General features: G+C 44.7%; 1 protein-coding gene across 2 annotated transcripts in view; it reads left to right on the top strand.

Moving 5' to 3' along the window:
* The first annotated feature begins 658 nt into the window (after positions 1 to 658).
* The window catches only part of ATE1 (arginyltransferase 1), a 215,528-nt gene continuing 204,092 nt past the window's right edge, over positions 659 to 12,094 (top strand). For both annotated transcript variants that reach the window (XM_019502934.1, XM_019502933.1), the window contains exons 1-5: positions 659 to 793; positions 4,474 to 4,537; positions 8,209 to 8,271; positions 9,066 to 9,169; positions 11,547 to 11,819. In XM_019502934.1, coding sequence (XP_019358479.1) covers positions 691 to 793; positions 4,474 to 4,537; positions 8,209 to 8,271; positions 9,066 to 9,169; positions 11,547 to 11,819 — 607 coding nt within the window. In that variant the 5' untranslated portion in view covers positions 659 to 690. The remainder of the gene's footprint in view (positions 794 to 4,473; positions 4,538 to 8,208; positions 8,272 to 9,065; positions 9,170 to 11,546; positions 11,820 to 12,094) is intronic.

The following is a 12,094-nucleotide window of genomic DNA, read 5'->3' as shown; positions in this document are numbered from 1 at the left end:
ATGATCAATCAGTGCAAAATTGTAACCAGATATCAGTCATTAGGAAAGAAGTGAGGGGGGAGGTAACTTAGCCACTTCAAAAAATGAATGATTAAAACACTAAAAAGAGGAGTGGAGCCGAGGAAAGAGATGGGCTAAAGACGAAACATGCTTGGATATTGCAGGCAGTCTGGCCCGTAACTATCTAGTTCCTTCTTTAAACCAGAGAGGCTTCTGCCCCCCTTTCCAGCTGGGAAGTGGTTGCAGAGCCCTACTAAAAAGGGGGAAGTTGTGCACGGACCATCGCGAGCGTGCCCCAAATCTTCCCACATACTTGCAAAAAGGAGCCCCGGCAGCAGGAGCACACGTGTTACCGGCGGGAGAAGGGAGGGAGGGACGAGAGAGGCGGCATGTCCGGCAGCCGCAGCGTGGTGGAGTACCGCGGCCCCAAGCCCGGCTCCCGCTGCGGCTACTGCGCCGCCCCCCGCGGTAAAGCCTCGGCCGGTGAGTTGCCGTGGGTCGCCCTCCCCCTTCCGCCGCGGAGAAGCTGCTTCCCCTCCGCGGCGCGGGCAGCATTCCAGCTGCTGCCCTTAGTCAAGATGGCGGGCGGCGCTGGGTTTCCCGGCGGAGGCTTGCCCGCAACCAACATGGTGGAGCCGGCGCCTCGCACCGGAAGGCCGCCGCGCTGCGCCGAGCCGGCGCCGGGGCAAGATGGCGGCGGCCGGCGGGTCGCCGAGTATCGTGGAGTACTTCGGCGGCGAGGGCGGCTACCGCTGCGGCTATTGCAAGGCGGCCACCGGCAACCTCTCCTGCGGTACGGCCGGGCTTGCGCTGGGGCTGCTCGGGCCGCGGGACGAGCCGCGGGCAAAGCAGCCTTCCCCCCGGCCCGGGCGTGCAGCAGAAGGACTTTGCCCCGAGCGTGCAGGGAAAGCCCGAGGTGGCCTTTTCTGAGGGCTGCTTTGAGTCTGGGAACCACTGGTTTCGGGCTCCCCCCCAAGGTGCAGGCGTTGTTCGCCCCCCTGCTCTAGGCAGGAAAGACCGCGGGGCTCCGGTCACCCTGGCAAAGGGTGCGTCCGGCAGAGCTGCGTGTGGGGCCTCTGCAGCCGCGGTGTGAAGAAGCCGGGAGGGGTAGCGAGCGGCTGGATGCGCAGCTGGCGGCAGGCCCAGGCATTCACCCCAGTTCGATCCTCCCCACCTCAGGGATGGCCCTGGCGTCCGGTCCCTTTTTGAAGATCTCCAGGGCAGGTCCCTGCACCGCCCCCGCTGGGAGTTTATTCCAGTCCGGTCTCGCAGATCGCGAAGAAGTTTTTTCCTTGATACAGGCAGTCCTCGGGCTTGCAGCACAACTGGTTCCTGAAAACTGCCTCTTCAGTCGAAACATTGTAACTCGGAACCGATTTTCCCATAGGAAACAATGTTATAAATGTGGGATTGGTTCCTGAACCTAGGACTGATAACCTATTTTCACCAAAAATAACCCCTAATTTTGTTAATTTTGCAATCAATTATAGATGAGTAATGTAGCTATATTAATGTATTTATGTTGTAAATAGCAATCATATTGATTTGAAAGGACTTCTCTGAGGTGACTGTTGGACTTTTTGAACAGCTCTTGCTTGGACTTTTTGAAGGGTTCATAGCTGGAGTCTTCTTGGGAGACTTGGCTGCAGGTTTTTCTGGAGTCTTGTCTGCTTTCTTAAAGAAAGTGGCCAGGGAAGTTTGGACAGATATTCTCCAGGGAGATGGGCGAAGCAGCGACTTGTTTGCTGGCGCGGCATTGCGTCAGATAAAGCATTGTAAAGTTGAAACAGGGTGTCAGTTTATAAACGTAACTCAGAATGTTGTAAGTTGAGGACTGCCTCTATCCAGTTTGAAACCTTCTTCTGGGAGTTTATGTCCAGCTCTTCTTGCCTATGATCCCATAAAGAGTGAAATCTGGGACACAGTTGACAGGCTGCAGAGAGCAGCTCTGCAACTGAGGGAGGCTGGTCAGGTTCACAGCTGATAAAGCAGCAAGGAGCTATGGACAGCTCAAGGCGGATTAGAGTTGGCAGGAGATGTGCTAATGCTGGTCCTAATAGGGCTGCCAGGTGCTGTTCCTGGGCCAGTCTTCAAATTCAGGGTGGGAGTGCCCTTTGGTACAGTTGTTCTTTTATGTAGGTGTGAGTGCTGGTTGCTGACAAAGAAAAATGGGGAAAAAAGGCTGCATGTGCTTAAAAACAAAGTGCGAAGGAGCAGAACAAGAAAAAATGTAGTCAAGGTCCAGCTGATGGACCTTTATAAAAGACCTGATGACTCAAGTAAGATAAAAGCGCAGAAAATGAAATGGATATCATAAGAACCAATGACGGAAGGCACGCAAGGCAGATTTCATAAGCTGAGGTGGAGGGTGTCAGACCTCAAGATAGATCAAGGCAACAATGGGAAGATGACACTCAAACTGGTCTGGTAGAGGTAGGTGGAAATGCAACAAGGTGGGAGGAGGTTGCACAAGACAGGCTGAGATGCAAAGGCCCCTGAGGTCCGTGAGGCCAGAGAGAGAATGCCTTTTTCAGGGATGTGGGATGCAATCCTGATTTATTACCGGTAAACATTGTCCACCTCTGCTTGGGGCTTCAGATGCTGCCAAATCCTTTGGCAGGCATCCTACGTGTAGGCCCGAGCCCAAAGGCTTGGGGTTCAGATGCCTCTGACTTTGTCTTGCCCTTGGCCAAATAGCTGCAGGGACAAGCTAGGAAGGAGTCTGTCATTTCCATAAAGTCAGTGGGTAGCCAAGATCGTCCCACTGGAACCTGGCCAGAGGAAGCCAACTATGGAGGATCTCGTAGGGAGTCCTGCCCTCAAGCAGACAAGGGTGCGACCCTCCACTACACAGTGCCATTTTAATTGCATTACCTCGGTCAGGGTATTTCCTCTGCCAGGTTGGTGACTGTGGCATTTCTTCTGCCCTGATTTCAGGATTGCCTAAGAAAAAAAACCCATGCTGTGGTAGGGTTAGAGTGTTGTATATGTGATAGTCCAGCAACTGTGCAAGAAGCAAGGGTTTTTATGGTAATATCTTTTATTGCACTAACTGTATAGTTGGGAGAGATGTGACAAATGCTTTCAGGCACAATAGCTTCTGTCTAACATCTCTTCCAGCTAGATAATTGGTCCAATAAAATACAGCACCAAAAAAGCCTCTGGCTTGTGGATAATCCAGAAAGTTTGGTCATTTAATTAGTTGCTTCTGCAGGTCTGTTTCTGTCCTGCTGTCTGCTTAAGGCAAACCCATCTTTTACTGGCTGTTCTGCTACCAGATGTGGGGCAGTGTAGTTAGCACCTGTTGTGGGAGCTAACTTGGGAGAACTGATCATCTCTAGTTAGACATACTGTGCAAGACTGATGCAAGTTATATGGATGATAGCCTGTTTCCAGGTCCTAAACGCTATTAGTATAGTAAAAGAGGCAATGTGGTCCTCTGTTCATAAGTGTGTCTTGCACTTACAGAATTAAGAAGTGTGTGCATATAGGAATAACTTCCTCTATTATGAGGATCAAAACACCTCTTTGATGGAATGCAGCAGCCACTGCTACTGTTTGCAAACAAAATGTGAACTGCTGATGTAAAAGAATATGTGTGTTTTCATTCATGTGGCAAATACAATATCTGTATCTTCTGTACAGAACTGTGTTTTTAGTTTTTGTAAAACCTGAGGAATATAAAAGAAATTTTACTCCTATGAAATGAGACATAATTTGTCTCAAGTACCACAAACTGGAAATCCTGCTTATATTGTGTAATATAATCAAATGAACAACAGACACCTTTAAAGAAAGACGATATACCTTTTACTCCTATTTCTTTCAAAATACTTCTTGTTTTGCTGGCTGAGAGCTTCACTGTAGACATTTCTTGCTTCTATGGGTAATGTAATAGGCATTATTAAAAAATATCTGTTTTTGTAGAAGCATTTATTTTTCATGCAGAAAATAACACGCATACATGTCATGTTCAACCCTTAATTTTGCCAGCTCAGAGTACGTACATTCCCAACTGAATTTTTGTAATTGTTGACCTATCTAACATGCAGCATTTAATGTGGTGCTTTGTCCTGATTCAGCGATAGCTGAGCAACAGAGATTGTTAGCTGCTGTCACAGCAGGCTTTTCAAGCTTGAGCAGTAGAAGCATATGCTTTTAGAACTATAGGTCCAGCATTCAGCACTTGTCCTACCTTGGGCAGAGACTTACCCCTGTAGAAGTAGTTCCAATGTTTTCAGTAGCCCGCTCTTGTGAATAAAGACAATTATAATAGGATATAATAGTTAAGATTTGGATATTATGTCTGTTTGGACATTGAAGTGATGCATGTGAGTAACTCTTTCCTAGAAAGATGTGTGTTCAAAAAATTGTAAGTTAACTGTTGGATTTACTGAAATAGTTCTATAAAATTGTTCCTATCTTAATATTTTAAGGAAATCTATTAATCAATTGTATAACTATTTATTGCAGGCATGTGGGCGCATTCGATGACAGTTCAAGATTACCAGGACCTTATAGATAGAGGATGGCGAAGGTAAATTAAAAAAGCAACCCTTCCCCTCTCCCTCCTCCCCCCGCCCAAAAAAAGAGACTGCACAAAACAGAAAAGGGTCATTTCACAGAGCATTTAATAAAAATGTTTATTTCCAGTCTTCACACAGTTTTTAAACAAACCTCCAGAATGAAAGCCTCATACGCAGCACTGAGGACCTGAAGAATGCTTCTAGTTCTCATTGTCCTAGCTAATATAAATATAAAGAATATATATGGTTGTGGTTTATTTGGAATTTTAAAACTTTCAAAGCAGAGGTAAAAGACTATTTCTTTAAGCATAATGGGCACATCTACATGAGACACTTAATGTGCATTGGGCTAATTCTGCTGCACATTGGTGTGGCTGGCAAAAACCGTGCTAAAGCGCAGTAGCTTTAGTCCAGTGTGCGTTAAGCATCACACAAAAAACATTTATCTGCACTAATGCGCAGTAGTGTCAGTTATGGTGCATTAAGTTAGTACCTGTTATTACTAAACTTTATTGCACCATAATTATGGTGCATTAATGAACGTGTAGATGTGCCCATTGTGTCTTAAACTGATGCTGTTCCTTTAATACAGAGGTTTAAATGTAAGGCTTAGGGATTTATTTGGGGGGGGTGGGAGTATGGATAAATGACCATCATCCTTTTAACAAGGATAAAAAAAAAAAGAATGCCAAAGGCTCCTAAGGTTGTATTCAGTCAACTAAATAAATTAGGGTTTTTTTTTTATTTTTTACAAAGGTCAGCTTGCAGCTCTTCAGGACTTTCGAATGTCCAATCATTATTTGGATGATTACTGCTGGGACTTAAAAAAAAAATCCATTTGTAGTGTTCAAGAACACTTGTGATATCTTGTACATCTCCCACTGTACTCTATAATTCATATAAACTGTTAGTAAGAAGACTGGGATAACTTGGGAAAAGTTATTTTCAGAATATGTGGGTTTTCTGCCTTATGAAGCTGGAAGATATGGTTGAATATGAAATTTTATTTCTCTATTTGAACAAAGAATTTTGTTCTTGTTTCCTTGTCTCCCAAAGCAGTCTGTTGGTTTCCACAAGAAGGATTGCAGCACCTTGCTACTTAACTTTTTCCCTAGTCTCCATTTTGGGCACTTTCCTGTTGTGGATATTAGTTCATGCCTGTTTAACTCTCATACATTTTCTAAGGAGCAGAAGAAAAAGTGTGACACGATCTTTATTTTGCCATAGAATCATAGCTCATAGGACCAGAAGGGACCTGTAAGATCATCAAGTCTGGTCCCTTGCCACGGGCAGGAACATGTTGGGCTCAGGTGAGCTTGACAGGGTGCCTGTCCAGCCTCATCTTGAACACCTCCAAGGAGGGTGACTTCACCACCTCTGCTGGGAGCGAGTTCCAGATTCTGGTAGCCCTTACAGAGAAAACTTTCTTTCTTATATCTAGCCTGAATTTACCCTCTAGTAGCTTATGCCCATTGTTCCTCGTCCTCCTTTGAAGTGCCTTCCTGAAGAGTTGCTCCCCAGATCTTGGTGCTCACCCCTGATATACTTGTCAGCGTCTATCAAGTCACCTCTCAGCCTTCTCTTACTGAGACTGAATGCCCAGTGTCCAGAGTCTCTCCCCATGCCTGTGACCATACAGGTGGCCCTTCCCTGCACCCTCTCAAGCTTATCGATATCCTTCTTGAAGTGCGGTGCCCAGAACTGTACACAGTACTCCAGCTGAGGCCTCACCAGCACTGAATAGAGAGGGAAGAGCACCTCCCTGGATCTATTGGCCACACAATGGCTGATGTACCCCAGAGTTCAATTTGCCTTTCTGGCAACTTCATTGCACTGCTGGCTCATATTCATCCTCAGGTCGATTGTGACCCCCAGGTCTCGCTGAGATGCTGTGCCAGCCACCCATTGTGTAGTTATGGTGAGGGTTCTTCCTACCCAGATGAAGGTCTTTGCACTTTTCCCTGTTAAACCTCATCAGATTGCGTTCTGCCCATGAATCCAGTCTGTCAAAGTCATCCACAGCTTGGTATCATCCGCTGACTCAGTCGTTGAGTTTTCCACCTCCTCCTTCTCCAAGTCATTAATAAATATATTAAAGAGCAAGGGGTCCAAGCATCGATCCCTGGGGCCTCTAGGATGAGGCTATCCCATCCATTACCACCCTCTGGGAGCGGCTTCTAAACCAGTTGTCCACCCACCTCTGTAGATTGCCCCAGCCTAGTACCCTCCAGTTTGTTTGAGAGGATCCCGTGGGAAGCAGAATCAAAGGTTTTACTGAAGTCTAAGTAAATCATCTCAACCTCGTGTCCCTCGTCCAGATGGCTAGTTACTTGGTCATAGAAGGACACAAGGTTTGTCAGGCATGGTCTACCCTCGACAAAGCCATGCTGGTTGCTTCTTAACACCCCATCAGTTAGCAGCTTGTGACTGGCCTCCTTAACAGATTTTTCAAAGATTTTACCCAGGACTGAGGTCAAACTGACCAGTGTGTAGTTTGCAGGGTTATCCCTCTTCCCTTCCTTAAAGATGGGTACCACATTGGCTGTCTCCTAATTGTCCGGGACCACTCCTGAGCTCCATGACTCCTCAAACAACTTGGCCAGTGGCACTGCCATAAGCTCAGCCAGTTCTTTCAGGATGTTTGGGTGCAGATCTTTGGGCCCAGCACACTTGAAAATGTCCAAGTGTTGTAGGAGGTAATTGGCCTGTTCAGGACTGATTTCATGTAGTCTCTTGTCTTCCCCACATTCCCTAGGCCACTGGTCAGGTGGAAAGCCCCCATCTGATTTCAGTAATACCAATATCACGCAGGTATTCAGGAGTTCTACCTTTTTGCAGACATTGACTGTGGGCTGCCCCTGAGTATTCAGTAGGGGTCCCACAGTGGAGCCCATTTTTTTTTTTTTTGCTTCCTGTGTACCTGTAGAAGGACTTTTTGTTGTATTTTATTCCAGTTGCCAGCTTGATCTCCATGCCTGCGTTAGCTTTTTGTGTCTTGTATCTGGAGGCCCTGGCAATACAGGTGTATTCCTCTCTGGTTGATGAGCCATTCTTCCATTGCATATATGCTTCTTTTTTCCTTTTCAGTAGCTCCCTAACATCCCTTGGGACTGTAATTTTCAATTCAGTCAGTGATTTAACTTATCGGAGTCTTGTTAACTTTATTTTGCTGCTTGCAAAACCTGGGAGCAAGCACTGATGCTTTGGACCTATATGCAGGTAGAATTAAAGATGAACCTGTAGTAGGAAAAAAAATCTCTTAGTAATTGCAAGTGCTGAAAATGTATATTTTTTAGAAAAATGAACTCTTAGATTGTCAGAAACAGGTAAATAGGCCCTTCCAGTCTTCAAGAGAAGCTTGCCACTGAATAAAAAAGTTTGTCTTATTCAGAATGGGAGCTTAGAATAAAAATTACGTCTTGGAGAGACATGGCTAAGATGGGAGACTTTCATAGTTGTGTTCTCATGTCACCATTCCCATTGTAGAAAGACCTAAATATGAATTGTCATGTTAAAATAAGAATGTGGAAATGCTGCATGATAGCAAATGAATGAACCTGCTATGTAGATATTATTGCTTGAAGGACTAATTTCATTTACTTTAAAGTAACTTAGACTTTTCAGTGAATGAATTTTATCTGATGCACAGATTAAAGTGTAATAAAACTTTTATTACTTTTAGAAGTGGGAAGTATGTCTACAAGCCCATTATGAATCAAACATGTTGTCCTCAGTATACGATAAGGTAAGATCTTATTGCATATGAATAATGCACTTAATATTGTGGTGCTTCTTGGACATTTCCAGTTGTGATGTGTCTTCACCATAGGCATTCAGGATGTATGTAATACCTCCTTCTGTTTGAAATAGAGTTTGATGGTAAATTTACTTTTTACTGGTGTTGAGTTCCTTGAATGTTAAATGTCTAAAACGATTCCAATTATGTATACACCCAGCCCTATCCTAATTAGTTATCAACACAGATGCTGCCATAAGTTGGTTGCCTTTTAAATTATTTGGTGGTTTTATACCAGTTTTTAATAGATATGTGAATGCAACTGACAGGCAGCCTCCCTGGCTTGAGCTGCAAAGATGGTAAATAGTTTGAGTGAAGGTAAAAATGATTCCCAGGTAATGATGAGAATAGTGGTGGTGTCAGAAGACTTTGCATTGTTATCACCAGTGTGGCATCTAATACATGGGTAGCAAGGAGTTCAAAGTGCCAATAAGCACTTATCTCAAGTAATATACCACACTTGAATTTATTTAGTGGGCATGTAATTTCCTTCCTTTTATGCAACTGTAAGGTTGAATGGGGGTTTGCATCATGCAGTACAAGGCAACAGAATATCAGAAACATGAAAATGGATTTGATTGAATAGGTGACAAGGTTTACAAGGAATTTAACAGACAAAAAAATTGAAAAAATATTTTCATGAAATAATATCTGGAAAGTTCAGATAACTTTTTGTATTTTCTTTGAGATGCTATTTCTTCAGAGACGGACGTTTCTTTAAAATGCTTGTTTCATTCTTTTAGATGTCAAGTTCTGCATTTTCAGCCTTCCAGATCTCACAAAAAAGCTGTGAAAAAAGTGCTGAAATTTCTTTCTAAAGGAGAAGTTTCAAAAATGGCTGGTGAAGGTAAGAATTATAGTGGATGATGTCTTTTATTGGACTGATTGCACGGTTGGGATTTCTGGACAGAATTATTTTTACAAATCGATAATGAGCCATTGGTGTGTGTTCTTTTACAAAAAAAAGTGTGGTCAAGTAATTCAAGGGATTTGAAAAATTTTACAGTCTCATGGGTGGGAGAAGTACTCTGGAATTTAGGCACTGTATCTGTTATTTCTAAACCAGTTAATAAAGCAGATAGATCATATCTACCATTTAAGAGGGGTACCATATAGCTCAGGGGCAGGCAATTATTTTGGTTGGAGGGCCACTTAACGAAAGATTTGGTGAACTATTGAGGGCCTCGTGGGTAGCCCAGTCCCTTCATGGGTGCCCTGCCCCCTGGTCACCATCTTGGGATTGAAAGTCCCACCTTTGCCACCAGAAGTCCCTCCCCTTGCCCTGGAAGTGCCATCTTGAAACCGAAAACCCCCTAAATCATATACTAAAAAAAAATATCAAACATATACTATAACTTATTTTAATATTATTTAAAAAATATCTTTTTCCTGATTTAGGTGTGTTTGAATAGTGTATATAGTGGTGATTGCATAATAGCTCACAATACAGTCTTACTCTTGTATATTGTGTGTGGGGGTAAAGAGGTGGGGTTGTGTGTTTGTGGGGTTGTGTGGGGGGGCTGTGGTTGGGGTGGGGCTGTGGGAGTGTGTGCGTGTGTGTGGGGCTATGGTGGGGGTGGGAGTGTGTGTGGGGGGTGTGGGAGGGTGCAGGTGTGTTTTGGGGAGTGGAAGGGTGTGGGGTGTGGGGAGGGGTCTGTGGAGTCCCTCGAGTGTGCCAGTCCCTGGATCTGCATATGCTGGCAGTGAGCAGGGCCAGCCCTGCCCAGCACCATGGCACTTCTGCCCAAGTCCCCGGTTGCACTTGGTGGCAGGGGGCGGATCCAGCCCCACCTGGCCCTATAACATGCAGCTCCCATGCTCCCACCCAAGTCCCCGGTTTTAGGTGGCAGCAGCATGCAGGGCCAGCCCAGCCTGGCCCCATAGCACTGCCACCTCAGTCCCTGGCTGCACGTGGTGGTAAGGGTGCAGAGCCAGCCCTACTCAGTCCCATAGCTGCAGCTCCTGTGCTCCCACCCCAGTCCCTGGCCGCATGTGGCGGCAGCATGCAGGGCCGGCCCCTCCTGGCCCCATAACATACGGCTCCCTGTGCTCCGTCCCTTTCCCCCAGCAGGAGTCTCTGGCCCCAGCCCGGTGGGGCCTGTACTTGAATTCTGACTCTTGCAGGCAGGGAGGCTGGGAACAGCCACGGGGTGGCCAGCAAAAGCCTTTGCAAGGCAAACTCTTCTTGTCTCTCTTACCTCCTAGCTCAGGGGTAGGGCTAGTCAGGCCAGGCTGGGGTGAGGGGTGAAGAGCTGCACCTCATGTAGGGACGTGCTGGCTTGCAGAGGACAGCCCAGGGCCAGGGCTTATGGTGGGGCTCTGTAGGCCAGGTGAAATTGCCTGGTGGGCTGAATGCGGTCCACAGGCTATATTTTACCCACCCCTGATTAGGCTGCATTGCCACAGAAATAGGCCAGAGAACAAATTATTTTGCCCCCTTCTTAAGCCAAAGCAAAACAGGTTTCCTTACCATTTTTTTTCATAGCTTGTTTTTCCCACCTGCCTCGTGCAGATGGCTACTTTCTTGCAAGGGATGTTTCAGTCAACTCAGGTTCACAACCCTGTTGTTGAAGCTGCAATCTGAATATCACTGAACAGATGAGTGGGGACAGACTTGCTCTTTGTCCTGTAGATTTGGACGGTCACTTCTTGGTTTAGCAATAAGAAACTGGCTGCTATCTTTGAGGTTCTAAATTATTTCTCACTGCTTCTGTTGGCAGTGTAGCACCTCTTTATTACATCATAAAGTGAACATATTTCTCACATATCCTGTGACAGTAGAGAATGTTCCACTCTAGTAAAGCACATAACTTTTCTCACAGACGTATTTATATTATCAGTACAAATGTGGTCTATTTTCAGGGTGAGTGGATATTGGAACAAAAGAACAATATCTTTGTCTTTATGTTAAGAAACATTAAAGTTGGAAATATCTTGGATATTGGCATGAGCAAAATATGAGCTATAATTACATAGTGAATTTCGCTCTGCAATTTTCCCCCTACCATTTAAACAAGTAATGGGTTGGGAAACTGGGGAAGCAGTTTCCTTTGTTTCATATTTTGATACTTTAAAATTCATGGTGTTGAGATCATAAATCTATCTGCTTTCTTGATAGTCATTGTAGTTTATTTGGGTTCTTTTGAAAATAAATTATTGCAATGTGTGGGTGTGGCATCTGTCATTTGATCTACATTGTCAATTGCCACTTGTCTCATTTTCAGAAGAGCCTATGGATTCCCATGGAGGGGATGCAGTTGCCAGTGATTTCATGTTAAGAAGTGCATCTGATGTCAGTCAGCCTGAACTGACACCCTTGCATGTGGAATCTGAAGAGAAGGTGGAGACTGAAATCCAGGAAAAAGAAGAAATGATCAAAGATGTAACTGAGGAGAAAGTAGAATCTGGATCTCTCGAGACACATGCAAAGGAGGAGAAGCCAGAGTCCAGTGAACCATCCAATTCAGCTAAAAATGTCCATGCAACACCAAAACCAGGTAATCAAAATTTCTTCAGAAATTAGAATATTTATTATCACTGCCCTATTATTTTCTCTTTTTATTATTGTTGTTTTACAATCTTTTTTTTTTTACCCAGACTGAAGAGCTTGGGCTGTTCCTTTGTTTCTCTTATAGTCTCAACAAACAAAGGAACAGTAATATGTAAATCAAAATACAGTATACAATCAATTTACTTTTTTAGTACTCCCAGTGTTTTGCTATTTTTGTTTGGTTTCATTTATGGTCCCATACAGTAGGCATTTGACTATGTG

Source organism: Gavialis gangeticus, unplaced genomic scaffold, assembly GCF_001723915.1.
Source record: "Gavialis gangeticus isolate Ggan-Ray unplaced genomic scaffold, GavGan_comp1, whole genome shotgun sequence".
NCBI classification, from domain to species: Eukaryota; Metazoa; Chordata; order Crocodylia; family Gavialidae; genus Gavialis; species Gavialis gangeticus.
Note: the sequence above shows the minus strand (reverse complement) of the source record. Positions and strands in the feature narration are given on the sequence as shown.